The following is a 27883-nucleotide window of genomic DNA, read 5'->3' as shown; positions in this document are numbered from 1 at the left end:
CGTCCTCGTCGGAAACAACCATCCCCCTCCGACGCCGCGCCGCATCAGCGCCGTGTCAGCTCCCCCCACCCCACCGGCGGCCAAAAGCGCCTCCGGCAAATCGCGCCCAGCACCCCAGCCGTCCGTCCGTCCGTCGTCCCACGCCATCCGCCACCAAACGGACGCACGCGCACGAGAGAAAAAATACTAGTATATATTCGAGGGCAGCCAGAAGGAGACGAGACGGGGGGAAGGAAGACACAAGCAGCCCAACGGGGGCGCGACCGAGCGAGCGGGCCGCCACGTCAGCGCGACGGCGACATCGACGGCCCCCCCGGTAACGCCGCCCCCCTCCACACGGATGTCGCCTCGCCCTAACCCGGCCGAGGAGGCGGGCGATTAAACTAAGCTAAACGCCGGGTTACAGCCTCCGCCCCCCGGAATCGGACCGAACCGAGGGCCGGCACAGACCCCCAACCCCCAAAACCTCTCCCCGCTCTCCGCTCTCCGCTCGTGGGTGCTCCCCGTCTCTCTCCTCCCGCACTCCCCCGCGCGCAGGAAGGTTGACCCCCGTCGGCCACCGGCGAGGCCGGCAAGGTAAGGTAGCCGCGCTGCTGTGCTCGTGGAATTCCTGCTGGTGTCTGCAAGCTCTCCTGCTTCGATTCTTCTTCGGGTTCGGGGACTGGGTGACCACTGGGTGGTTTTGAGCTGCGGATCAAGGGGGGCTTGCTGTCGCATTTCCTTGGGGAGGGCGGGGAGGTCTCGCGGTCTCGGAAGAGTAGATGAGGTGGGGGGAATTGAGCGGCGCTCGTGGCTTTGGCGATTTGACGGGGTGTTTGAGCGAGGCGGCGGCGGTCTCCTTGGAAGCAACGCCTCTGGCTTCCCCAAAGGACGTCGTCTACTCCAGTTTCGTTGCCTCAGATCCTTCCGGGCTAATCTCTCGCCGCTTGCTACGAGGTCAACCTCGACCGATTGCTTGGGTAGCTTGTCTATCGGTTGATCTATCAGTCGATCTCACTTTCCTTGGTTCAGCTTCTGAGCTGAAAGATCTCGCTGGGCAAGAGATTCCGATTTATGTGCCGTCTATTTTTTTTGTATGGATGGGAGTATGGGACCGTTGCACGGGCTGCCTGTGTTGCGTGTGGTAGCTGATTGGTTACTGGCCTGTGTTCTGTGTGCGGATTCTATGCTCAGTATCTTGACACTAGTTAGCCATGCCAATTAGGTGCTGCCATTCAGCCATCAATTTTTCTATGAGGTGAACTAGGTATGATTCCTGTGCTCATTCATTAGTTGTGACGTTTAGGGTGTTCTTTAAGCAATTAAACCACTATAAGTTCCATTGGTTGCTCATTTATTTGTAGTAATCTATGGACAAGATCCAGTGTGCAGACACTGTAAAGGCTGTGCAGTAATCTGGGATTCCATTACGGGGAAGATGGCTTACAGCACTTTGGGGAGGCCAAAGGCCTTCAAATACTTTGGAGATAGCTTATGGTTAGGGTTTGGTTAAGGGGATGATACATGATAGGATGGTGCGGCTGCATGATGGTATTTGTTTTACCCTTAAATGTAATGCTTTATAGCGTTTACATAGTTTTATGTTCCTAAGGAAGTAAAATAGTTTATGTTGTGGGGACCATTAGAAACATGGACTGCACCGAGTGTGATTTGTATTTCAACCATGCAAGCAATTGTATTCAATGCAACTTATAGTTGCCATAATTGATATATAACAAACATAATATCTCTTCTTTCATTAATGGCAGAGTGAAAATGGATGGAAGCACTAGAGGGGGTGGGCATTCTGATGCATTAAGAAACTACACCCTGGGAAGAACATTAGGTATTGGTACATTTGGAAAAGTGAAGATTGCAGAGCATAAGCTTACAGGACATAGAGTTGCTATAAAGATCATTAACTGCCGCCAAATGAGAAATATGGAAATGGAAGAGAAAGGTATGCTGCCTTATACAGTTGGATTGGACATTATTTCGCTTGATATATTTTGACAAGGAGCAAGTTTAACTTTTGATAGTGCTTTGAAATTAAGACTCGGAGTTGATTTGCTTCTATTAAGATCGCCCCCCTGTTTCCTGTTTCCAGCAAAGAGAGAAATCAAGATATTGAAGTTGTTCATTCACCCCCATATCATCCGGCTTTATGAGGTCATTTACACACCTATGGATATATATGTTGTGATGGAATATTGTAAGTATGGTGAGCTGTTTGATTACATTGTTGAGAAAGGCAGATTACAGGAAGATGAAGCTCGGCGAATCTTCCAGCAGGTATTTGTTCTTTTGCTCATTTATTTGCTTGTAGTGACATGTTTTTTTTTGTCACAATAAGTATTTATCAATAAAAGGTTTCTCCCTTGTTGTTTTGCATCAGTGAAAATTTAATACTTATGGACATTCCATCCATGTTCCTCATTATTTTTCTGCTGTGTTTAATGTGGGTCACATTAAGTATTTGCCTATTTGGATTAGTTTTGCGTTGCCTTGTTTTTAGCTTCTGACATGTAACCATGCTGACTTGCAAGCCTGATGAGGTAATTGCTTTGTCTTTAGCGATGCAATCTATTCAATCAGTTAAAGCCTCTTTATGAAGTCTTGATTATCTTAGTCTCAGAATTTTGAATCATGATTGAAACATTACATCTTTCCATGGGAGGATATGCTAGTTAAAATGTTCTGATTTTTTTTTGTATATTCAAGGTGTCTTATTAGTTTTTTTTTTTCATGTGCAATGAACAGATCATATCTGGTGTTGAATACTGCCACAGAAACATGGTTGTCCATCGTGACCTAAAGCCAGAAAACCTGTTACTTGATTCGAAGTATAATGTAAAACTTGCGGACTTTGGCTTAAGCAATGTAATGCATGATGGTCATTTTTTGAAGACTAGCTGTGGGAGTCCAAATTATGCTGCTCCAGAGGTATTTTATGCCTGTTACAGAGATTTGTTGATCTATTTTCCTGCTTTTTCTTACACACCATGTTTCTTGATACATGTGGGTGTTCCTTTGCAGGTAATATCTGGTAGATTATATGCTGGACCTGAGGTTGATGTATGGAGTTGTGGAGTGATCCTTTATGCACTTCTTTGTGGAACTCTTCCATTTGATGATGAGAATATTCCCAACCTGTTCAAAAAGATCAAGGTGAGAAAGAACTTGCGTGGACTACTTCTACCATGCAACATTTTTTTTTGGGAGGGATTTGATCGCCCTCCCCCTGGTTTTGTGTTTCAGGGAGGTATCTACACTCTTCCGAGTCATTTATCTGCTTTGGCCAGGGATTTAATCCCAAGAATGCTTGTTGTCGAGCCTATGAAGAGAATCACAATTCGTGAAATTCGAGAGCATCAATGGTTCCAGAATCGTCTTCCTCGTTACTTGGCAGTGCCTCCACCAGACACGGCACAACAAGCCAAAATGGTATATCCTCTCTTGTATTTGAGTGGTTATGCCGCTATTGTATGATTGTTTTCAACTTTTTCTATTTTTGTCCACTAATATGTAAGAAAAAGTATTTAGACTGTTCATATTAGAATCATTAATTATATATTTTTACATGTAAAATACTTTTATAAGCATATTTCTGTACTATCTTGTGAATATAATATTGTAGAAATCAATATTAAAAAAATTATATCTCGTATTATTCCATACTGCTAGTTTGTATTGTAGCACCAAGCCACCAACAGGTATATCTGATAGAATGCATAAGTGGTGCACTAATTTTTTTTGCAGTGTCACATTTTGAGGGGTATTAAGGTATTTCTGTTAGATTGATTTTACAATGACCAGCCCTCTCATTCTTCTCTGACAATGTTATAACATTTCCTACAATGGCCATTTCCGGAAGATTGATGAGGATACACTTCGAGATGTTGTTAAAATGGGATTTAACAAGGACGATGTGTGTGAATCACTGTGCAGCCGACTTCAAAATGAGGTATGGACATGCAATATGAGCCTTGTGTTCCTTTTAGTGACTTGGCTACTGATATTTGGCAAATATTCCAGGCTACTGTTGCGTATTATTTACTATTGGACAATCGGTTTAGAGCAACCAGTGGCTATCTCGGGGCAGATTATCAAGATTCAATGGTCAGTACACTTTACATTCGGGCCTTTAAACAAGATAAGCAGTGGGGAAGTTATTTGATTTATTGATGATTTTAGCACTGTTGAATTTCTGAATACCTGAATGGTTGCTTCTCCAGGATAGGAATTTAAATCAGCTGGCGTCATCCGAATCAGCTAGTTCTGGTACAAGGAATTATGTTCCAGGAAGCAGTGATCCACATAGCAGCGGTTTGCGGACACATTATCCTGTTGAAAGAAAATGGGCGCTCGGACTTCAGGTCTTGCATACTGTTCATTTTGCTTTGCCTTGTACCACCTAGCACTTGTATTAATGTCTCATTTAACCAACAGTCTCGGGCCCACCCTCGTGAAATAATGATCGAGGTCCTGAAAGCACTTCAAGAATTAAATGTGAGCTGGAAGAAGAATGGACACTACAACATGAAATGCAGATGGTGTCCTGGGTTTTCTGAAGCCCATGATATGTTAGATGCCAGCAACAGCTTTGACTCTATCATCATGCATAATGATGATGCAAATGGAAAGCTACCTGCTGTGATCAAATTTGAAATCCAGGTATGTAGTAGCTTGTTACACTAACTGGACTTTTTTCACCATGTAATAAATTGTGTGGATTTTTAACCCATTATTGTCGAATTGTTCAATCATGTGTTTTGAATCATTTTTTTAGCAACAAGTAATTTGAAATCCAGGTATGTAGTAGCTTGTTACACTAACTGGACTTTTTTCACCATGTAATAAATTGTGTGGATTTTAACCCATTATTGTCGAATTGTTCAATCATGTGTTTTGAATCATTTTTTTAGTCAAGCCACCTTATCTCTTTCTTATTTTTTCTAAAAAGGGAATTCATAATACATATTGTTGTGTTTCCAGCATGTAAATGTTCGGCACATGCTTCTGCTATTTCTAACAAGTACTATCTGGTGTCATTTTGACCACGCAGACTTTCATTTTTTTTTTCTCAATACTTTCTTTGAGTCGTAGTCTACTAATGCACTTCAAATGCCACATTTTTTTCTCTCGTATTATATATGCTCTTTGGCGATGCATTCGCTGACATTGTTTTCTTCTTCGTCAGCTTTACAAGACGAGGGATGAAAAATACCTCCTCGATATGCAGAGAGTTACTGGACCTCAGCTCCTCTTCCTGGACTTTTGTGCGGACTTCCTTACCAAGCTTAGGGTTCTATAGTGCTGTGTCTATGTTCAGAGTGGCGAATAACTAAACATAGGGCTCTACGGTGTGAGGTTTTTCACTGTAGTGATGAATAAACAACAACATGTAAATAGGAACCTTTGCACCTTTTTCTTGTCTTTGGACAGCAAAACGTGTTGTTTGAGTGACCGGTCTTGTGTTTCGCCCAAAGGTTGGCTGTTAACTTGTTATAGATATACGTAGGTTTAGTATAACTGTCTGGGGGGCATTTCTGTTTAAGCAAGCTGTGGCAACGCAGATGGCAATTCTGCAGTGCAAACACTTGCGAAAAATGCAAGATCCAGCTTGTTTTCAACTTACTACATATCTATCCTGCGATGTACTGTAAAATTTTGCAGTTGCAAATATTTTTTCATGACAACCACTGGGACACATATGCAAAAATATCATGCTTATTGACTCCTTTTGTAGCTAAATAGATATATGAAACTGAGTTGCACTTGAAAATTTTGCAATTGCTAATAATTCCTTAACCACAGTCACATGCTATGCCCTCCGTCTTTTTTATGTTTATGATAAGCCAATTAATCTACTTAAACTAGTTAGCTTGTCATAACCTTCATATTTTACAAACGAGTACTGTGACTTAACTTTTGTAACTAAATATACATGTGAATACTCCTGACAATGATGCAATAATATCAGTTATGTGTGATATCGAAATACTTTTTTTAGATAATGGATATATTTTAAGCTTTAGACATTCTTTTTCGATGACCTAGTTTTTCTTTGAATTTTTTTCGTTGATCTATCAGACTACGTTTGTTATAGGTAGTAGACCCATGTTTTAAGAAATGTATAGCCAAGATATCATAAAGCACTAATGCAAACTAGAACAAATAAAAATAACAAACAAAAAGAACAGGAAGTAAATCAAAATCTTCAACCTTTCACGGCTTGTTTCGCAATGTCAACTCCAAATGAACAAATTTCGCCTCGACTCACATAAAAATGGAACCTAACATGAACCAAATCCAACACGTATCAGTTGGTTGAATTTAAGTTAGGACCACCAAATGAAAACACTGCCATATTCACTGGCCTCACGCTGAACTAAAAGATCAGCATGGATCCTGCTAGATATTAGAGATTCTGAATTGGTAAATGCGGCAATGTTATGAACACCATCATCATACAAAATTAGAGTTGATTATGTATATGACGCCTCCAACAAGGATAATTGAAAATAATTCACGGGTTGGACCCGCTAAAATACTTATGGCTATTGAATATTTTTTGTGACGCGCCATTCTAATTATTTTTAAATATATGATGTTCATAATAACCTTTTCAATTTTTCTTTCTATATATACCGGATTGTATATTGTATGCTTTACTTGCTAATATTTTAGCGGCTCATTACTCATTAGGTTTAATGGAATCAATCTCATTAGAAAAAGAATAAGTTGGTAAACTTGACCCTCTTTGTCTGCAGAATGCCACGAAGATCTTATTTTACTGATATAAATAATTTCTCGAAAAATCTTGAACCGTTCATAATCATCATAACAATCACATTTTTTTTGAAGGGAAATAACAGTCACATTTCATATATTACTGAAATAACACAAACATTTGCCTCATCCTCCTTATTTTGTATATTCGCTGCTTTAAAGCACAACACGGTGAGAGTTTATCTATGTCCTCTTCCTGTAGAAAGGAGAGTGCACGCTAACTTCCTATATGCCAATCCTGCCGCAACCAACTCGTCTCGGAATACGGGTGGGCCAAGACATTTTTGTCGGAATTACAAGATTTTAGCAATACAAACGCTACTTTATGGCCTATGATAAGAGTGAATTTTATAAAAATCAAAAGGGCCCCACTTTTTCCAATTCAGATTTTCTAGGACGAGGTCTCTAATTCTACAGTCTTGAAAAAAAATCTAGCATGATCCTATATCCAGATGGCAAAGTTCTCAAGGTTTTACATTCGCCACGAAATCTGCATTGGCAGTCCACGGTGTCGGGGCTACCAAGGTACCTTTGCGCCTTGGTTGTGCGATATAATTGATACTGACATCTTCTAAAATGTGCATGCTAACTTCCTATGTGCCATTCCTGTAGCAACCAACTCATCTCGGAACACGGGTGGGTCCAGATATCTTCGTCAGAATTGAAAGATTTCAGTGATAAAAACGCTGCTTCGTGGCATATGATAAGTGAATTTTTTAAAAGATCCATAGGGCCTACCTATTCCAATTCAGATTCTCTAGGCTGAGGCCTGTAATTTTGCAGTAGTGAAAAAAATCTAGCATGATCCCATATCCAGATGACAAAATTATTAAGGTTTTACATTCGTCAGGAAATCTGCATCGGCAGTCCACGGTGTCGGGGCCACCAAGATACCTTAGCGCCTTGGTTGCGCGATGTAATTGATACTGACGCCTTTTAAACTATGCACACTAACTTTCTATGTGCAATTCCTTGCGCAACCAACTCGTCTCGGAACACAGGTGGGTCCAGACATCTTCATCGGAATTGCAAGATTTCAGCGACACAAACAATGCTTTGTGGCCTATGATAAGTAAATTTTATAAAAATCCTCAGGGGCCCACTTTTTCCAACTCAAATTCTCTAGGATGAGGTCTATAATTCTGCAGTCATGAAAAAAACCTAGCATGATCCCATGTCCGCGATGTCGGGCCGTCAAGGTACCTTAGCGCCTTGGTTGCATGGTATAATTGATACTGGCATCTTCTAAACTGTGCATGTTAATTTTCTTTGTGCCATTCCTGCTGCAACCAACTCATCTCGGAGTACGGGTGGTTCCAGACATCTTCATCGGAATCGTAAGATTTCAGCGATACAAACGCTGCTATGCGGCCTATGATAAGTGAATTTTGTAAAAATCCACAGGGGCCAATTATTCCCATTCAAGTTCTTCAGGACGAGGTCTGTAATTCTGCAGCCGTGAAAAAAATACTAGCATGATCTCATGTGCAGATGGCAATATTCTCAAGGTTCTATATTTGATATGAAATCTGCCAAATATGAAATCTGCATCGGCAGTGCACGGTGTCGCGACCACCAAGATACCTTAGCGCCTTGGTTGCGCGATGTGTGATGTAATTGATACTGACATCTTCTAAATTATGCGCGCCAACTTCATATGTACCATTCCTGCCGCAACCAACTCATCTCATAACATGGGTCGGTCCAGACATCTTCGTCGGAATTGCAAGATTTCATCTTTGTGGCCTATGAAAAGTGAATTTTTTTAAATCCACACGGGCCTAGTTTTTTGAATTCAGGTTCTCTAGGGTGAACCCTGTAATTGTGCAGCTACGAAAAAAAACTAGCATGATATCATATCCACATGGCAAAGTTCTCAAGGTTTTACATTTGCCATAAAATCTGCATCGGCAGTCCACGGTGTCGGGGCCGCCAAGGTACCTTAGCGCATTAGTTGCACGATATAATTGACATTGATATTTCTAAACTATGCACGCTAACTTACTATGTGCCAATCCTGGCGCAATCAACTCGTCTCGATGCACGGGTGAGTCCAGACATCTTCGTCGGAATTGAAAGATTTGAGCGATACAAACGCTGTTTTGTGGCTATGATAAGTGAATTTTATAAAAATCCACAGGGGTCCACCTTTTCTGATTCAGATTCTGTAGGGTGAGGCCTCTAATTTTGTAGTCATGAAAAAAATCCTAGCATGATCTCATATCCAGATGACAAAATTCTTTAGGTTTTACATTCGCCACAAAATCTGGATCGACAATCCACGATGTCGGAGCCACCAAGGTACCTTAGCGCCTTAGTTGCGTGAACTGACATCATCTAAACTGTGCACGCTAACTTTCTATGTGCTAATCCTACCACAACCAACTCGTATCGGAACACGGGTGGGTCCAGACATCTTCGTCGGAATTGCAAGATTTCAACGATACAAATGCTGCTTTGCGGCCTATTATAAGTGAATTTTTTAAAATCCACGGCCCATTTTTTTCCAATTCAGATTCTCTAGGGTGAGGCCTGTAATCCTGCAACCGTGAAAAAAATCTAGCATGAACCCATGTCTAGATGGCAAAGTTCTCAGGGTTTTACATTCGTCACGAAATCTGCATCGGCACTCCATGATGTCGGGGCCACAAAGGTACCTTAGCGCCTTGGTTGCGCGATGTAATTCATACTGACATCTTCTAAACTATGCACGCTAACTTGCTATGTGCCAATCCTGTCGCAACCAACTCGTCTTGGAACACGGGTGGGTCCAGACATCTTCATCGGAATCGTCAGATTTCGGCGATACAAACGTTGTTTTATGGCTATGATAAGTAAATTTTATAAAAATCCATAAGGGTCCACTTTTTCCAATTCAAATTCTCTAGGGTGAGGGCTGTAATTCTGCGGCCGTGAAAAAAAACCTAGCATGATTCCATATCCAGATGGCAAAGTTCTCAAGGTTTTACATTCACCACAGAATCTGCATCGGCAGTCCACGGTGTCGGGGCCATCAAGATACCTTAGCGCCTTGGTTGCGCGATATAATGTATACTGACATATTCTAAACTTTCCATGCTAACTTTCTATGTGCATTCCTGTCGCAACCAACTCATCTCGGAACATAGGTGGGTCCAGACATTTTTGTCGGAATTGCAAGATTTCAGCGATTCAAACGGTGCTATGCGGCCTATGATAAGTGAATTTTGTATAAATCCACAGGGCCTACTTTTTTCAATTCAGGTTCTCTAGAGTGAGACCTGTAGTTCTGCAGCAGTGAGAAAAATCTAGCACGATCCCATATCCAGATGTAAAATTCTCAAGATTTTACCTTCGTGAGGAAATCTGCATCGGTAGTCCATGGTGTCGGGGGCATCAAGGTACCTTAGCGTCTTAGTTGCATGATGTAATCGATACTTACATCTTCTAAACTGTGCACGCTAATTTCCTATGTGCTAATCCTGCCGCAATCAACTCGTCTCGTAACACGGGTGGATCCAGACATCTTCGTCGGAATCGCAAGATTTCAGCGATACAAATGCTGTTTTGTGGCAATGATAAGTGAATTTTTTTAAAAAAACTATAGGGGCCAACTTTTTCCAATTTAGGTTATTTAAGGTGAGGCCTGTAATTCTGCAGCCGTAAAAAAAATCTAGCATGATCCTATGTCCAGATGACAAAATTCTCAACGTTTTACATTCATCACGAAATCTGCATCGGCGGTCCAAGGTGTCGGGACCATCCAGGTACTTAGCGACTTGGTTGTGCGATGTAATTGATACTGATATCTTCTAAACTGTGCACGCTAACCTTTTATATGCTATTTCTACCGCAACTTAACTTATCTCGGAATACGGGTAGATCCAGATATCTTCGTGGAAATTAAACGCTGGTTGGTGGCCTCTTACAAGTCAGTGGACTAAAAACCTCTAGAAATCCCCCAAAGCAACCTACGCATTTACCCGTTTGGCCTTTGCTTAATCACGGAACGCGCAAAAAAAAAAGCACGGAAAAGAAAACCCGAAAGCCGAAGGAAAGACAGCGCTAACCATTCGCATCTTGCAGTTGGACGGCCCGATTCGGCGACTCCTCCCCCCAGATCCCCTCCCTCCTCGCCTAGGCCAAAACCCAACTCCTCGATCTCCCGCAACCTCCCAGATCTCTAACCCTCGCCACCGCCGCCCGCCGCCGCTTTCTCCCCGATCGCCGCGGCCATGGCGAAGGAGTTCCCCTTGCCGCCGGTTGTCTTCACGCCGTCCACCCCGACGCACCGCCGCCATCCTGCCCCGGGCGTGGGGGCCTCTTCTCCGCCTGCGTTCGCGCCGCCGCGCCCCTCCACCTCGTCCGCCGCCAACCCGCTCCCTTTCATGTCGTTCGACGTCTCCGCCGCCGCGGCCTCCTCCTCCGCGCCGCCCCTCTACACGGGTCCCATCGGCATCGGCGGCTCCGGCGCATCCTTCGAGGACGAGCCGCCTCTCCTCGAGGAGCTCGGCATCAACACGCGCCAGATCTGGCGGAAGACGATCTCCATCCTCCACCCGCTCCGCACGGCGGATCCCTCGCTCCACGCCGACGCCGACCTCTCGGGCCCGTTCCTCTTCCTCCTCTCCTTTGGACTCTTCCAGCTCCTTGCGGGGAAGTTCCACTTCGGGATCGTGCTCGGCTGGGTCACCGTCGCGTCCCTCTTCCTCTACTTCGTCTTCTCCATGCTGTCGGGCGGCCGCCGCGGGGACCTCGATCTCTACAGGTGCGTCAGCCTCGTCGGATACTGCATGCTGCCCATGGTCATCTTCTCCGCGGTCTCCCTCTTCCTGCCGCGGGGCGGCGGGCTCATATTTGGAGTGGGGATGGCGTTCGTGCTATGGTCCACCAGGGTCTGCACCAGGCTGCTAGCAGAGCTTGCATCCAGCGGCGACGAGCACAGGGGCCTCATCGCCTATGCGTGCTGGCTCGTCTACATGCTCTTCTCGCTGCTCGTCATCTTCTAATACCCATTATTATACGGAAGGTATGCTTGACAACTTTGCTAGACCATGTTAATATTTAATTTGATCATTGTTGCTAAGCACTAATGTATTGAAATATTTAGCCCTACAATCTTGATTTAACAAATTGAGTTCTTAAAGCTACATTCCTAAAATTCCTACGTAAAGATGAGTTAGTTGATGATTTTTGTCTACTTGGAGGCTCATAGAAGGCCGAGCTGGATGGATGTTTACTGTGTCTATCTCATTTGACTTAACTAGTTCTATCTTCTCACCATGGTATTGGTGTCATTTCTGCCATGATTATAACTGAAAAGTGATTATGCGGTACCATGAATAATGCAGCCTTGCCTACTCTTTGCAGTATCCATAAGTTTGTCATTACTCATAGGCATCACCCTTCACTTCTTATAATGTTGAACATATTTAATTTTATATTTGGAAGATCTGCATCTTCTGCTTACTTTCTGTAATTGATTAGTGGGTGCTTGGAAATTTCCTTGATGGCATTGTGCATGTGAGACCAAAATGCGAATGCAGCTATATATCTGACTGATAATTGATAAGAGACCTGCAGACACATGCCTTACAATTACAAGATGGGGCTCTGAATTGTAGTTGTAGACCATTTTTTTGGTTGCCCATAGATATACAAGGTAGTTTATTCTTTCCATCAGTATGGCTGATGTAATTCATCTAGAGATAAATGTTAATGAGGCAAGCTTATGTAGCTACTGGAACTAGGAAATGTTGTAGGTTGGCTGAAGATATTTCCTGCAGAAGTTGAGAACACTTCACATGCTATTGGAGTGTTGGTCCAGTTTTCTAGTCTTACAGGCTGTGCAGCATCAAAGGCATACCCATAGTGTGATAACTCTATGACTTAAAAAGGGTCATTTGAACCAAACCAATAGTTGTGTTTTGTGCTAATGTTCACATGATATAGGTGATAATTTTAATGTTCTAGTTGCTGTATATCTGCAAGTATCATTTAGATCTGGAAATTGTCAAATTGTTGATAAATGAACCAAGTGGTGTTAAATTGAATGACAAATTGAAGATCCTTAGCTGAGTTGGCTGGGTAGGTTTGGCTATTCCTTTCTATTGAAGAGGAGTCAGCTGTCAGCGCGAGTCACCTTCCTTGGGCTCCAAGTCCCCTCGTTCTAAGCTCCGCTACACGACACAACATTGTTGTTCTATAGGCCGGCTGGGGAGAGGCCTTTCCAATGCATATTCCGTTGTCCCGGCATGGTCTGATTTGTTTTTGATCGGAGCATCAAGCAGCGCGACCCTGTTTTACTTGACCCCGTGCTCGTCCAAGGCAGGAATTTGCTTTACCTAATTCCCCTTTTTGATAAAAAGGCAAAAACCTCCGGCTCTAAGGCATGTGAAGCATCAGTTGTGGACAGATCCCTTGATTTAATATCCACTTGAGATTCTTCTTTCACCCTCCAGGAGTTAGGTTCTTTCTTTCTATATCAGAACATGATGTTGAGGCTGAGCCTGCCAATTGATCAGACTAGCCAACTAGGGGCCATTCACTTCTTTAGAAAAATAGGTGTAGTGCGTGAAAGCTTCTTTTTATTAAAGCCCTCTGGGGCATTGTCTATAGATGTCAAAGCCCTTTTGATTCTGTTGTTAGAGGTGGCTTTAGCATGGAGAGCCTTCAGCATAATTCTTTAGATGTCCTTTCATTTTATCAATACAGTATCTCGATGGTGAAGATACTTAGGATCTGTATGCTGCTAAACAATTTGGTTACTATATGCTAGAGTTCAAGAGGCGCAGCTCTGGCTTCATTCATTATGAATGGACCAAAAGTTTACAAAGTTCAAGCTCTTGGTTTCCCTCTAGATAAGCATCTTCAAACACAGGTCTTTCCTGGAAAAAAGCACCAGGATTAGACTACTGCCTCTGGAAAAAGCACCACGACTCTGAAGCACTTCTCTCAGCAGCAATGTTTTTCTTCCAATTTAATTGGCTCATCTAGTTTCAATCTTGCAGATACTCTCTCTGACCTTCTTTCCCAGTAGTTCCTGCCATCTTCTGCTCCTTCGCCACTCCATGTCACAGTTCTTCCTTTACTGATTGTTTTAGCCTTAGTGTTTGATTGGGTTTACACTGTTAACTTCCCAATAAAAATTGTCCAGCTCCTTAGAACAAAGCCCAGGCAGAGGTCTACCTCCTGTGGAGTTCTTTCTCTCTCTTTTTTCAGCTCCTCCATTGTCTCTGGGCACAGGATTCTCCATCTTCTCAGTATCGTTGCTAACCTGCTCCAGACCTTGTCCATACCTGTTCAAGATATTCTCTGAAAACACAGATCGTTTCTCAGTTTCCTTAAATACATATAATGTGTTTTGATCCCTTTCTCCCTGTTCATGCTTTTACTAAAGGAATCTGTGCTTGCTTCGTCCATTATAGGTTGTACGTGCTTGTTAATTGCAATTAGATAGGTTTTTGGTAATGATATACGTCAGATAAACTCATTTTAACATAAGCTGTTCTTTCGGACAAAACATTCCTTGTAATGGATTTGTGAAGCCAACATAACTTCAACCTACTTGAGCTCCAGAATTTGTTTTCAGTGGCTTATTTGTCTTCTATTTTGTCTATGATAATTGAAAGCTTTATTCTCTTACATCAAATGTTACACTGTACAAGTCAAATTATCCTTTAATAAGGAATTCTCTTCTATTTGTGTACTTGTGTTGCAATTGTTATAAAACTTTATATCACTCTACTATTTTCCTAATTACTTTGTAAGTTTCAAGTATACAATTGTACAGGGTTGTAAACTGTGTTTGTCTCCTTCCTGTGCAGATTATGTTCGGAATTTGTTTGGCGGATGGAGTGGACTGCCTTTTAACCAGTCACTGGAGTGTTTCTGCTGGGACCTTGCAGAACTACTTATGATATGGTGGCCAGTGGGGAATTGTCCTGTAATGATCTGTCACTTTTGAACCTTTGGTTCCAGTGGGCATGGTGGGTGCTCAGTGTAGATCTTGGTAAAGAAAGGAAGTAATTAGGTTTTTTCGAAGTATTGGTGGAGATCCGACTTTCTAAAGGGTGTTGTCGTGGTCTGTGCAAATTTGTCCATTGTGATTACTTACCACGACTGGTTTATTTTAGGATCACCATGCGTAGTTTCCTTTATATTTCACTGTTCAATTTTCAGCGTTGCAATTTATAAGAGATAATTGTCCAATCCTTAGGTGTTGTGCTATTTACTGGTTCTAAAATCAAAGGAAGGTTAGCTTCACTTCTTTAGGAAATGTCGACTTTATCTTTTTTTTTTGGACAAGTCGACCCTTTGAGTTTGTTTTGTTGGGTAGTTATAACTTCTATATGCTACTTGCTTTTGTGCTATCGCATGATTATGTGAAAATATTTTATTCGCGGTTTTTTATTTGAGAGCGAACTAGGCAATGATACAGTTTTGCATTCGTGCTATCTCATTATTATTTGAGCGTGAACTTTGAAATGCGATCACGGAGGGTTGTGCTGCTTGGCAAATACGTAATCACAGGCTCAGTCAACGACGCCGCAGCTGCATGGAGAGCGCGCAGCAGACAAGTTGGAACGCCCAGCATACGGCACGATCACACGAACAGCACGCCGCCTGGACGTGCAGTGCGACGACCGACCAAACGAGAGCCCTGACGCTGACGCGGGAGTGCACGCGTTCCATCGCTTCTCCACGCCGCGTCCCCGTTTCCCCACGAAGCCGTGGTGCCCCTTTGGGCTTTGGGGCATCTCGTCGCTCAAACGGCGGCAATGGCGGAAGAAAAGGGAACGTGAAAGCCACCTGCTCGGGCTCAGGAGCACAGCACATATGCACACCCGCCGCATTTAGAGAAGCATCAACGGGCGGGGCTGAGTACTTAACCAGCCGGCAGTTCCTCGCCCTCGCCCCTCCCCTCCGCACGTCCGTCCACCCTCCGAATCCCCCTCCCTGAAACCTCGCGGCGCGAAAATGCCCAAACGAGACAAAGGAGCTCCTCCGCGCGCCTCCCCACCCCACACACCTCCGCCGGGGACGGAAGCGAGGCCGAGGGGGTAGACGAGGCGGGGGCGTCCGCGGCGGAGATGGGGACGTACAAGTGCTGCATCTTCTTCACGCGCCGGTTCGCGCTGGGCGACACCACCACGCCGGAGGACGTGCGCGTGCTCTTTTCCCGCTTCGCCGGCGGGTCGCCCTACATGGGCGCCGACGACCTCCGCCGCTATCTCGCCGCCTGGGGAGGGGCCGACGGCGAGGTCGCGGAGCAGGTCGTCGACCGGGTCCTGCAGGACCGCAGCCGCACCCCGCGCTTCGGGAGGCCGGCGCTCACCGTCGACGACTTCATGCATTTCCTCTTCTCCGAGGACCTCAACCCGCCCCTCCGCCACTCCAAGGTAAACCCACCCGGAAGCTGCTCGAGCCCCAACCCAAATGCGGCTCTGATTCAATGTCTCCTGCGTGTATTGCTGCTATTGCCGGTTGGGAGGCTGCATAGGCATTCAGGGACGGATCGCACAATGTGGTGAGATTAGTTGCGTTTGCTAATCAGGTGGGGGATTAGCCGCCACTTCAACATTTTTGTGGATCACAAAGGTGACTTGCGAATGGGAAATGCTCCTTGTATAACGCGCTTGTCATTTCAACATTTGGGCCACTGGTAATCAGATTGTTTTTCTTTTTCTTAGCGTGGTACCTTCATAGGCTTGACGTTGTGTGTCGCAGTGACTTTTCTACCCATGAATTAGTGCTTCTATTGTTGTGTCATGACGCATCATTCTTAGCAAGCTGGTAGCTGAATGGTGATACACTGCTTTGACTTGATTGATCCATAAGAGCTCTATATTGTAGATTAAATGGATCCTTAGCTGCCATTCACGGTCAAAGAAAAGTTCTGTTGGCCATTATCTTCTGTGGCTAGCACGTGAAGCTCCATTACTGATCTGCACTTTTAGTGATCTGGTATGCACTTTACGAATTGTTTGACATTAAATACCTTCCTTTTCAGGTCCATCAGGACATGAACGCACCACTATCGCACTATTTTATATACACTGGACACAACTCATATCTGACTGGTAATCAACTAAGCAGTGACTGCAGTGATACTCCCATCATCAAGGCACTGCAAATAGGTGTTCGTGTAATTGAATTGGACATATGGCCAAATTCTTCTAAAGATGACATTGATGTTCTCCATGGAAGGTATATATCTGCAACGTTGTGCATTCCTTTCATGGAGATTTTTGCACACCATCTTGTTGAACATTATTTCTATAATGAAACTGAAGCTGCCATGAGATGTGCTGTGACTTCATTTATGCTGTCACTCTTGATAGGACGCTGACTGCCCCGGTATCACTTATCAAATGCTTGAGATCCATCAAAGAATATGCTTTTGTTGCATCTCCCTATCCTGTTATTATAACATTAGAAGACCACCTTACACCTGATCTTCAGGCGAAAGTAGCTAAGGTAACTGTGTCTCTGAATGATTAATATATGGCAGGTGATTCTAGTGTTGCTACTTCTGAAATTTTGTATAGATGGTCCTTGAAGTGTTTGGAGACATCCTATATTACCCTGAATCGAAACATCTTCAAGAATTTCCTTCACCTGAAGCTTTAAAGGGGCGTGTCTTGCTCTCAACAAAACCCCCAAAGGAGTACCTCGAAGCAAAGGGCGGTACCATGAAGGACAGAGAAATTGAACCCCAGTTTAAAAAGGGAGAAAGGGAAGAAGCAGCTTGGGGAGTAGAAGTTCCAGATATTCAGGATGAGATGCAAGTAGCCGACAGGGTATGGGTCTTAAATTCTGCTACAGTTTACCTTTTGTTTTCTTAGTCAACAAAATTTCTGCCCATCAGTATTTTACTAATGGTGCTCTAGCAGAGCGACGATGATATATTATATCATGAAAGAGGTCTGGATGATAACAAGTCACAGAAAGCATGCAAGCATGTGGCACCAGAGTATAAACACCTCATTACTATCAAGGCTGGAAAGCCAAAGGGCGCTCTCGTGGATGCCTTAAAGAATGATCCGGACAAAGTTAGGCGCCTCAGTTTGAGTGAGCAAGAACTTGCAAAAGTGGCAGCACGTAATGGTCCCAACATTGTGAGGTTTGTTGATTAAGTAGATTTTAATTGTCCAGCAAATGATGGAGAAGAGACGAGATAATAGTGTTGTCATTCCTTAATTGCTTACTCTTCTCTTACTTAAGAGCTCTTTCTGTCTGTTCCAAGCAGCTTCACACACAGAAATATGCTGAGAATATACCCAAAGGGAACCCGCTTCAATTCATCCAACTATAATCCATTTCTTGGCTGGGTGCATGGTGCTCAAATGGTGGCATTCAATATGCAGGTCTGATTGTAATCTGAGCAATATATTCCGGTCTGATTGAGCTCCCAATTTTCCTATTACATGATTTCGATCAAGATTCACTTTGCCACATTTTCACCATGGTCATGTTTTTAATTAAGCTTCAATTTACCACCGTTGTCATGTATTGGTTGCTTTTTTTTTTGAACTTAAGTGTATTGGTTGCTCAGTTGGCTTTATCGTGTGCTTTCCTTTTAGCAAATCATTCAAAGGAACCCTGATTAATTATTTTGGTTCTATAACGTAAGTAGAATGCGTGGATTAGCTGTGTTAGTAAAAAAATAGTGTACACGCTGCCTAATGTTAATGAAGACCTCTGTTTTTTTCTCCAGGGACATGGAAGAGCACTTTGGTTAATGTATGGTTTTTACAAAGCCAATGGGGGCTGCGGTTATGTGAAGAAACCTGATTTCTTGATGCAAACATGTCCAGATGGAAAGGTGTTTGATCCCAAGGCAGATTTACCGGTCAAGGCAACATTGAAGGTAGATGGCATGTTTCTTCTTTTTCGCTCTCTTTGAGTTTAAGAAATGGGTTGATCTGGTACTGGTTTGCAGGTCAAGATATACATGGGCGAAGGTTGGCACAAGGACTTCAAGCAGACACACTTCGACTCATACTCACCTCCAGATTTCTACGTAAAGGTCTGACCACTCCCTGAGCTCATGCCAACGTTTGAAAGCTCGCCACGAATATTGATCATCCGAAAGACAGTTGCACCGGCCTAAAACTTGAGGACGCACTGCTAACCTGCTAGTTGTGGTTCACCAACAGGTTGGCATCGCCGGAGTTCCATTAGACTCGGTGATGAGGAAGACGAAAGCCGTGGAGGACAACTGGGTCCCCGTGTGGGAGGAGGAGTTCGCCTTCCCGCTGACTGTCCCCGAGATCGCGGTGCTCCGCGTGGAGGTGCACGAGCAGGATGTGAGCGAGGACGACTTCGGCGGGCAGACGGCGCTGCCGGTAGAGGAGCTGCGGCCGGGGATCCGCGCTGTCTCGCTGTTCGACCACAAGGGGCACAAGTTCAAGAGCGTCAAGCTCCTCATGCGCTTCGAGTTCACCTAGCGCCCCGTAGCACAGAACGGTCATGCTGCCATGTCTATTGGCCGATGCTTTTTTGCATTAGGAATCGAATTCTTTTTTTAACTTTATTAATTAGGATCCATGTTTGTGCTACCTCATGTTTAGCCTGTCGATGGGGGGATACATCAAACGCGCCGGAGATCTCGTCACCACTCCGCCTCATCTGTTTGGATGAATCGTGCGGCCAGGAGCTGTGGTGACCCGAGCGCCAACGGCGCGGATTGGACCTAGAACATCGTGTGGATAAGTGTGACCTGGCCACGTATGCTGCGAGTGAGGAGTGAGGACTCAGGCCTGAACTGACAGGCAGCGACCAATCAGCCGGTGGCCATGGCGATGATTGTTGCTGCGGCGGCATCCGCCGGCATCAAGTGCGCCTCCCCTGTCCCGCCTCGCTCGCGCGTCAGGGCGCAGTCGACGTCGTGGGCCGGCGGCGCCGAGGCGCTGGTGCGGTCGGGCGCGGTGAAGGCCGTGCGGCCCAAGGACGCGGCGGAGGCGCTGGGCGGTGAGGGGTTCAGGCTGCTGGACGTGCGGCCGCCCTGGGAGCGCGCCCGCGCCGGCGTGCGGGGCTCGGCGCACGTGCCGCTGTTCGTGGGGGACGACGACATGGGCCCCGTGACGCTGCTCAAGAAGTGGGTCCACTTCGGCTACATAGGGCTCTGGACGGGCCAGGCCTTCACTAAGATGAACGACCGCTTCGTCGACGACGTCGCCGCCGCCGTGGCCGGCGACGGCGGCAAGGACGCCAAGCTCCTCGTCGCCTGCGGCGAAGGCCTCAGGTAAATAAGATCATTGTGCAACAAGCGTGCGAATTTGCTGGCCTCGATCGTGCCTTGTGGTAACAAAGCTACCCTGTTTGTTGCGTGGGCCTGAAGGTCGTTGATCGCGGTGAGGATGCTGCACGACGACGGGTACAGGAACCTTGCGTGGCTCGCCGGCGGGTTCACCAAGTGCGCGGACGGCGACTTCCCGGACGTGGAGGGGGAGAGCAAGCTGCAGTACGCCACCATCGGGGGCGTGTCCTACATCTTCCTCCAGATCCTGCTGCTGCTGGGGGTCGTGAAATGATCCACGAGAGTGACGAGCAGCCTGCACAGTGGCACGCCGCGCATCTCATGATCTCATCTCCCTTGGTCTTTTGATCCGATCCCCTTTGCTTCGGTTTTTGCTAGCAGTATCAATCAATGTACTTGGAATCTGTTTGTAGGATACGGAATACTAGTAGATTGCAGCTACGGAGTTTGTCGCGGCGAAGAATGTGTCTTTGCCCTTTATTCCTAATGGGCCAAGACAACCGGCCATTGCGGCCTCAGTACCGGGCTAATGTGTGCATAGGCCCATGGCCTAAAACATGGTCAGGACCGCCGCAGGCCCACCGTAGCCTTTGCATCCACACTCTCCGGCGCGGCTGCAGGCAATGGCTACGCCGTCGCCGCCAGCCCGCCACGGAGGGGACCGGGGTGGCGTCGGCTCCGCTTGACACAGGACCTTATCCATCCGACGGCAACGCCAGCTTGCTGGGCAGCCGATCGACCCAGCCGGCCGGTCAGCCCCACCCTACAACCACAAGCTTGGCGGCTTCGATTCGAGGAACAGCATAGCATCGCGCAAGTTGTGCTTGTTTCTTCCACGGAAAGGGCAATGCAGCTGCAGGCAACAGTAGCTGGATCTCAATTCTGGAAGGATCAGTGGGGCTCGACTCGACGGTGCCGCTACGCTCATCTGTGCAGGTGCCCTGTCATATCCTGTCGCCGTGTGGCTTTGTGTTTTCAAGCACATGCATAGGTTACTGTTGCTTGCCTGCATATATGTGCAGGGCAGGTGGCCCTTTTCCTTTGTTTCCATATTCCATACCCGTAAATTTGTTTGCCCTTAAAGGCATATGCTCTCGCGGTGCCAATCCTTTTAGATTTATGCAGACTAGAGGGGGGTTGGGGGGATTCTCATGCAAAATCTTGCGATGCACAAATCTAATGCAGATCCGGCGTTGAATCACATAAGGGCACATGCACTGGGAATTTATTTTTTCGGTTTGTTCCGGGCTACATACGGAATTTTAATCCCCTTGGGGGTGGGCAAACCCTACTAGGCTAGCAACCTTGCCCATCAGTGTTCTTTCATAGACCACACAACAACAGTGATTAGCGAATGCACGGCATTCTCAACATAACTCCACTATTTCGTTACAAGTTGATCAAGGTAGACCTTATAGGATGTGAACCCTTCTGGCCAAGACATGTGCCATGTCCTGATGTTCATCCATGCATATATACGTCAGCTAGCGATACGTAAGGACCCGAGTTCTTCTGGCATAAGAAGTTACTTATGTTGCAGTGGGTTGATCTGGCATACCCATTCCTTGGCTGTACCGCCGCTAGAGAAAGGTGTAGCATTAGAATTGTGACTAGAGAACACAGTTCCCCCTTGTACGTGTCCTCGGCTCTAACCTATCCTACTACGAATTGATCAAGGTAAACCATGTATATATATGATATGGACCACAGAGATTGAAACATGCGTTGATACGACTGACGAAATCAAAGGTGGTGCCATCTTTGCACCCACTCAAAAGCGTGGACATATGCACGGACCATCTATATGTGGATCACTCTTATTCTTACCACTCAACTGCAATATGCGGCAACCGACCAAGACTATTTTGCACACATGTAGGGAGCCTAGCCTTTTCCGATCCAAATTTCTCTTCCAAAGCATGGGATAAGGTGGTCGCATAATTTTGCTTCTCTTTTCTGTTGTTGGTTCATCAACATTCAATGTTCCTTTATCCTTTTTATTCGTGCAATTTTGATGCCCTTTTAAATTTGGTGTACTGTGTGCCTAGCTTCTTTCGCTGACGGTATCAGATAAGTTTCAGATTGGCTGCTTCTTACATTCCATTCTTGTACTCTACACAGTGACACATTCCATTCTTGTACTCTACACAGTGACTGTTCCCTACTTTTATTAACAAAAGTACGGTCCCAAACCAGGGTTCAACGCTTCCCAATCAGTTGCTTCTTCAAAGGGGCTACTACATATTCATCTCAGTCTAGCTGCTTGTTGCTCTTTATATAGTTTGTCCCACCATAAACACTGTCTCATACCTTTTCCCAGGTGAGGTTAACCATATATGACAAGAAAAAGCACATTTTTGTTTGCTAAGCGCCACTTTAATTAATAAGAGCTTTGGTTGGACGACCCTTGGGAGACTTTTCCGTGCTCGCGCCAACACACAAGATCTTAGAAAAAGAACGGGGAGCTGCCTGTCGCCCATCAAGCGCGCGTTTCGCCTGCACCAAAAGATCGCCGTCAAGAGCCGTGACACGCACTCTGCTCAGGCATCCGCCGAAAACGACGCATACACTGCCACATGGATGGAAGGTTAGTTGCCGGTCGGTCTCATTTATTTGGCCTCTACCACCAGCTTAATTAAAGAAAGCTCAAATGACTCATTAATTTCTCGGGGAGATTATTATACCATGCTTGCACTCAATCAACGCCGGCAGTTGGATCAAGATTCCGGCGGAGTCCCCACGACGATGGAGCCTGCACGGCACCAATGGCCGCACTGTCTCTGTAACCAGCATGATGTCTCCTTTATTTCCAACTTTGGAAAGCACACAGTTACGACTACACTTTGATGTGCACGCATGCACTTGATGTGCGTGTACATGTCGGCGGATCGAGTCGAATTTGGAGTCGCATTGATACTGTAGAGCTGTGGATTTCGATTCGCAGGTACGCACGTACACTCTGTCATTGCCGGTGGTAATTGGTGGAAGCGGCTTCAAAATCGTGCAGCTAAACAATGGATCATCTTTATTCTTTAGCATATACTACTAGTTTGGATCATGATCCTGGTTTTTACACTTCTTTTGTCAGTGAACTCAACACCAAGCAAGTGGCATCAAGAGCTCAATCTCTGTATATGTATATGTATATGTATGTACGTACATTTAATTTACCGCTCATCATCACGACATTTAATTTCAGTTGCATGGGACACTAATTCAGCTCCGCAGAAATTAAACATCAAATTATTCACCGAGAACGATCCGACGACGACGGTATACACAGCACAGCGCAGCTAGCTGAAACATCAAATTATTTAAGCTGTGTGCTAGCTAGAGGACGGCGAGCCGCCGGCAGCTGGGTCGTCGGCAGGAGCGGCGGCGGCGGCGGCCTTTGCCTGCAGGGACTGGAGCTGCGCCTTGCCGGCCAGGCCGCGCTGCCGGATGAAGACGCGGTACTCGTCGAACGTCATCTCCGGGTACAGCGCCGGGCGGCCGGGCGCCACCAGCTCCGGCATCGGCGCGATGGGCAGGTCGCTCCGCGGGTTGTAGAAGAAGGCCATCGACAGCCGATCCTCCGCCGCGCTCACCGACACCCGGTGCTCCACGCTCTTGTACGCCGCATTGCTCAGCACCTGCAGCCATATGCAGCATGCGTATATATTTTAATTAGTGCCACCTGCAACTGGCTTGGCAGACAATATGTGCAACGTAACAGCAATATTAATTACCTACTATATTGCTTAGCATCTGAGTATGTACATGGGTGCTTTGCATATACTTATATTTAAATTAAGCTAATATAATACTTAAAGAATTATTAGCGCATATGATGGATGGATTAATATTGATTAGGACTTCAATTACATAAATACACCGACAGAGTTATTATTAGGCCGCTAACTGCGATTCGTATATAAGCGACAAGAGAGTCGATCATCTATCAGACTAGTCAGCCAAGCAAAATAATTCAGATAGCTCGATCTTCAGATGGATGATGGGTCGAGCAATCGTGGCTGCTGGTAGTCCACTAGCTAGTCCCACGTGCACGGACCTGCATTTTTGTAAGCGAATGGCTCAGGGCCTCGCTCATCGATCAGCTACCTGATCAATGATAGCAACGGCACTCGATCGGACGATGCAAATCCAAGCAGCCACACATCCATCCAGTAGATACTGTACGTCTCTGGCCAGTGCACACTAACTTGGCTCAAGCTAGGAGACAAAGTAGCCAAGTAGGTGTCTCACTCCCACTCCCACCTTTATCCATGGACCATGGGTGTACATGCTGTGCGCAGTGTTCACAGAGACTGCTGAATCTCCATGACACAGTAGTATGGTCCATTAGCTATGAGTATAGCAAAAGAATAAGCCCGATGTAAATCAAGGATTACGAGAACATGATGAGGCACGTGTATCGCGGATCATCATGATGGTTTCCTGTTAGTTTAATTTCATAAATTAAAGGACCGAGAAGTCCCTGCCTTTGCTGTCTTGGGTTCATCAAGATGTTTTTTCCAAGAAAAAGAATGAGATTTATCTTTTAGATAGTTTGTAAAAAGTTAATCCCTTCATTTCAAAATGTAGAAGGTTTAGTTTCTCCTAAGTTAAACTTATCTGATTTTGATCACGTTTATAGGAAAAACAAAAGCACCAACATCTATAACATCAAATTAGTCTATTATTCCACCATGAAATATGTTTTGAATACTGTATTTATTTGGTATCGTACATGTTAATATTTTTTTACATTTTGAAACTAAAACTCTCCATACCTCTTAGGAGTACATGTTACGGAGGTACATGAGGTATCAATTTCCGATACATGGGTACAAAAAATGAAGTCATAAATGGTGGTACCCATTCAAGGATGATAAAAGCCCTTCTTTTGTACCACAAACTCTTACACTATGATCTCTATTGTGGAAAGAGGTGGCATTTTTGGTTATGTATAGTCAATATATCAGATGATGCTTAAATACACATTGCTATGATTGAATATTTGAAAAATGTATGGGCACATTTATTGGTTTTGTAATAATATGATTTTTCTATGGTGTTTAAATGTATTAAAGTATGAATCATCATTTATATTGGAAAAGTGATGTATAAATGATGGTCAGGTGTTTTGGTGTGATAGATGTTGGTACTTTTCTCTGTAAAATTGGTCAAACCTAGAATAATTTGACTTAATACAACTCTATATATTTATTTATTTACTTTAGATAGAGGGAGCAGCGAAGTTCACAATGTCTTAAGGGATGCTACAACTATACTTTTAAGATGATTGGATTGGAGTACAAAGGGCATGTATAAGGCCCATACTTTTAATATTTTGTAAGAGCATGGATACTAACTTATACTAGCTAGATAAGCACGGGTCCTCTATCGGCTATAAGAATTTTTTTTCTTTGAAAGAGAAATTATCCTGGTCCAACATTTTTTGGAAATATTTGCACTGGGATATGCATGAGAGGTTTCATGCAATAAAAAGACTACCCTATCTCTCATGGAGATTCGTCCTTTTGGCGCGAGTCCCTTGAGTCCTGACACGATCAACCAGATTCGGCGACCCTTCGTTTGGTATCTTGTTCTATCCAGTGGGTGCTGGTCCAGGGACACGTGTCGACGCCCGGCACAGCCTTGCGCCTTGCATATTTATATTTCTCTTGTTTTTGTCACACAGTGCTTTGTTTTTATTTCTTTCCGTCTTGCACTTGGATGGATAGGTGCAACGTGGTTGCACGTATCGCAATTTCTAGTCAGATCACTGTGTTGCTATCGACTCTAACCTTTTTGTATTCCGTTTGATTCTTTGTCGCTAAACCACATATGCTTCTTTTTTTTTCTTTTACTACCAGTATATATAAGAGAAATATATAAAATGCCAGCGTGAGCAGCAGTTGTCGGAATTTGTACCACGTGCAGGTACCTGCGTATCGACGTGTAGGAACGTCGTACCTGGATCTGGTCGCCGATGTTGACGATGAAGGCGTCGGGGACGGGGTCGACGGTGATCCACTTGCCGTCGCCGGGGCTCCTCACCTGCAGGCCCCTGACGTGGTCATCGACCAGCAGCATGGTCATGCCGCCGGGGTCGGAGTGCGCCGCCACGCCGAGCGTGAGCTCCGGCTGCGGGCACCGCGGGTAGAAGTTGACGCGCATGCACGCCCCCTCGCCGCCCTCCCCGCCGAACGCCGCCTGCAGCCTCCCGGCCTCCAGCCCCAGCCCCGTCGACAGCAGCCGCATCACCCTCCGGCACAGCTGCACCACCTCCTCGCCGTACTCCTCCGTCGTCTCCCTGCAACAGCCACCACCATGGCCCGTGTCCCACATCAACTTGTGCCGCCACCATCGGCCGATGTGCTTCGACAGATCGAGCTAGCTAGATTAGATAGATATTGCGTGTACCGTACCGTAGCGAGGCAGGGAGGGACGGCCACTTGTCGTGGCTCTTGAGGGACGGCGGCAGGAGGTGTAGGAAGTAGTAGTCGCCCCAATCGAGGGGGCCGCCCTTGGCGGTGCCGAGGCGGCTGCCGTAGCCCTCGTACGTCGCCGGCGAGTTCGCGTAGCGCTCGCGCACCTCCGCGGGCTGCCGGAAGAAACCGCGCCACGCCGCGCGCGCGCTGCGCAGCAGCTCCGGGCGCACGCCGTGGTTCACCGCCTGGAAAAAGCCCCACTCCCGGCACGCCGCCGCCACCGCTTCGGACGTCGCGTCCGCGTCCGGCATTGACAGGTCTACGACCGGGATGTTCGGGCCGTCCCCGGCGGCATCGGCGGCGGCTGGCGAGAGCGACGGCCGCTCCGACAGGGGTTTGACGTAACGCTCCGGGATCGTGTCGCCGCAGGTGTCCGACACGGCCTGCACGCGCACCACGGGCTCCGGCCAGCCGGCGCTGCCGTTGAAGCAGCTAGTCATCGGAGCTAGCTAGCTGCTGGTTTAAGACGACTCGAAAGACCCCCTGCCTGCAACTGAAGTAGCTTACACACGCATGGCATGTGATGATATATAGTAGTTGCAGTTGAACATATATGGTCCTGAGATGAATGGTAATACCATATTTTACCCCCTTTTTATAAAGGATAAGGGAGAGACAGCGCCTTTGCGATCATCATTGGAGTGTGGAATATAAAATCGCAGCTAGTGGGCTTGAAAGCAACATGCGCATAGGGAAGATAAAAGCACGTGCTCAAAAAATAATAGTGGTACAACATGAAAAGGATTAGCTAGAATAGTAATTATATGCTAGGATCTTGTGGACAGAGCTACCTCTGCCATCATGTTTAATTCTTGGCGTGTCACAATGTGTTTATGTACTTCATCTAATTATACAACTATAAATGTAATTAGGACTTTTTGGCAGCTTTGACCATCAGCATTTAAAATTTCATATAGACTAGATCTCTTGGATTCATCATGAAAAATAGTTTCAATATATATATAAATTTTATTTTAGGTAGAATATTTTAAATCGAAGTGACCCCATCGATAGTATCCAAATGAATTTAATTAGTGACCAATGGAAGTATAATTCATGTCCATCTACAAAATACGTCAGGTGCTTTAATTTTTGATTTAATTTCATCATCTGCTCAGCCAACAAAAAGCGCCGAAAATCTTTAGTTAGTTTCACATTGACGTTAATTTGAGAGCAAAAAGGAAAGCATGCATGTTTTGCGTTCTCTTGCACCATATGCAAGATTATTTTCAGCACGGCAACAGGGTGAGTGTTACTAGCGTGCTATAGCGCTCTCACTCGCGACTTTTAAGAGCACAATATGCACATAAAGCAAGAAGTAGAGTATGATTCTAGGTCACACATTGGGCCGAACAACAGCGCCTTTTTTGCAACACGACGACAACGCATACTT

The 27883-nt window shown here is 45.5% G+C and overlaps 5 protein-coding genes across 7 annotated transcripts; 4 read left to right on the top strand and 1 right to left on the bottom strand.

Annotated features, from left to right (window-relative positions):
• The first annotated feature begins 347 nt into the window (after positions 1-347).
• LOC112876232 (serine/threonine protein kinase OSK3) lies at positions 348-5678 on the top strand. 3 transcript variants are annotated; one of them, XM_025940295.1, is made up of 12 exons: positions 628-1246; positions 1344-1530; positions 1749-1939; positions 2087-2271; positions 2740-2922; positions 3016-3147; positions 3238-3423; positions 3854-3943; positions 4015-4098; positions 4215-4355; positions 4429-4653; positions 5180-5678. In XM_025940295.1, the coding sequence occupies exons 3-12, from the start codon at positions 1756-1758 to the stop codon at positions 5291-5293; spliced, it is 1524 nt and encodes a 507-aa protein (XP_025796080.1). In that variant the 5' UTR covers positions 628-1246; positions 1344-1530; positions 1749-1755; the 3' UTR covers positions 5294-5678. The 3 variants fall into 3 exon arrangements, with proteins under 3 accessions (XP_025796079.1, XP_025796078.1, XP_025796080.1); XM_025940294.1 differs by lacking the exons at positions 628-1246; positions 1344-1530 and adding an exon at positions 348-581; XM_025940293.1 differs by lacking the exons at positions 628-1246; positions 1344-1530 and adding an exon at positions 349-576.
• Positions 5679-10814: 5136 nt separating this feature from the next.
• On the top strand, positions 10815-14924 carry LOC112873983 (protein YIPF5 homolog). Its single transcript, XM_025937105.1, has 2 exons — positions 10815-11779; positions 14577-14924. Exon 1 carries the CDS (start codon positions 10986-10988, stop codon positions 11757-11759), a length of 774 nt encoding a protein of 257 aa, XP_025792890.1. The 5' UTR covers positions 10815-10985; the 3' UTR covers positions 11760-11779; positions 14577-14924.
• Positions 14925-15149: 225 nt separating this feature from the next.
• Positions 15150-19318, top strand: LOC112873980 (phosphoinositide phospholipase C 4-like). Its single transcript, XM_025937103.1, is given in 10 exon segments — positions 15150-15796; positions 15799-16151; positions 16763-16959; positions 17094-17229; positions 17301-17552; positions 17646-17875; positions 18002-18119; positions 18470-18622; positions 18695-18781; positions 18912-19318. Coding segments are annotated over 10 exon segments (1884 nt in total). The 5' UTR covers positions 15150-15729; the 3' UTR covers positions 19203-19318.
• Positions 19319-19337: 19 nt separating this feature from the next.
• Positions 19338-20536, top strand: LOC112873984 (rhodanese-like domain-containing protein 10). Its single transcript, XM_025937106.1, has 2 exons — positions 19338-19999; positions 20096-20536. Exons 1-2 carry the CDS (start codon positions 19551-19553, stop codon positions 20286-20288), a joined length of 642 nt encoding a protein of 213 aa, XP_025792891.1. The 5' UTR covers positions 19338-19550; the 3' UTR covers positions 20289-20536.
• Positions 20537-23129: 2593 nt separating this feature from the next.
• Positions 23130-27061, bottom strand: LOC112873982 (probable 2-oxoglutarate-dependent dioxygenase At5g05600). Its single transcript, XM_025937104.1, has 3 exons — positions 26428-27061; positions 25973-26312; positions 23130-23646 (listed from the first exon to the last, which is right to left on the bottom strand). The coding sequence occupies exons 1-3, from the start codon at positions 26928-26930 to the stop codon at positions 23341-23343; spliced, it is 1149 nt and encodes a 382-aa protein (XP_025792889.1). The 5' UTR covers positions 26931-27061; the 3' UTR covers positions 23130-23340.
• Between the last annotated feature and the right edge of the window lie 822 nt (positions 27062-27883).

The sequence above is a fragment of the Panicum hallii genome, chromosome 9 (genome assembly GCF_002211085.1).
Source record: "Panicum hallii strain FIL2 chromosome 9, PHallii_v3.1, whole genome shotgun sequence".
Taxonomy (NCBI): domain Eukaryota; kingdom Viridiplantae; phylum Streptophyta; class Magnoliopsida; order Poales; family Poaceae; genus Panicum; species Panicum hallii.
The sequence above is the reverse complement of the archived record's forward strand: the minus strand, read 5'-3'. Positions and strand labels throughout refer to the sequence as shown.

Bases quoted from the DNA above. Each gene is read 5' to 3' on its own strand.
- LOC112876232 (XM_025940294.1), top strand. From the start codon at position 1,756: ATGGATGGAAGCACTAGAGGGGGTGGGCATTCTGATGCATTAAGAAAC. The intron at 1,940-2,086 runs GTATGCTGCCTT...TCCTGTTTCCAG, and splicing joins TATGGAAATGGAAGAGAAAG to CAAAGAGAGAAATCAAGATA. The intron at 4,099-4,214 runs GTCAGTACACTT...TTGCTTCTCCAG, and splicing joins CAGATTATCAAGATTCAATG to GATAGGAATTTAAATCAGCT.
- LOC112873984 (XM_025937106.1), top strand. From the start codon at position 19,551: ATGGCGATGATTGTTGCTGCGGCGGCATCCGCCGGCATCAAGTGCGCC. The intron at 20,000-20,095 runs GTAAATAAGATC...GTGGGCCTGAAG, and splicing joins GCCTGCGGCGAAGGCCTCAG to GTCGTTGATCGCGGTGAGGA.
- LOC112873982 (XM_025937104.1), bottom strand. From the start codon at position 26,930: ATGACTAGCTGCTTCAACGGCAGCGCCGGCTGGCCGGAGCCCGTGGTG. The intron at 26,313-26,427 runs GTACGGTACACG...TGGCTGTTGCAG, and splicing joins TCCCTCCCTGCCTCGCTACG to GGAGACGACGGAGGAGTACG. The intron at 23,647-25,972 runs GTACGACGTTCC...ATATGGCTGCAG, and splicing joins ACATCGGCGACCAGATCCAG to GTGCTGAGCAATGCGGCGTA.
- LOC112873983 (XM_025937105.1), top strand. From the start codon at position 10,986: ATGGCGAAGGAGTTCCCCTTGCCGCCGGTTGTCTTCACGCCGTCCACC.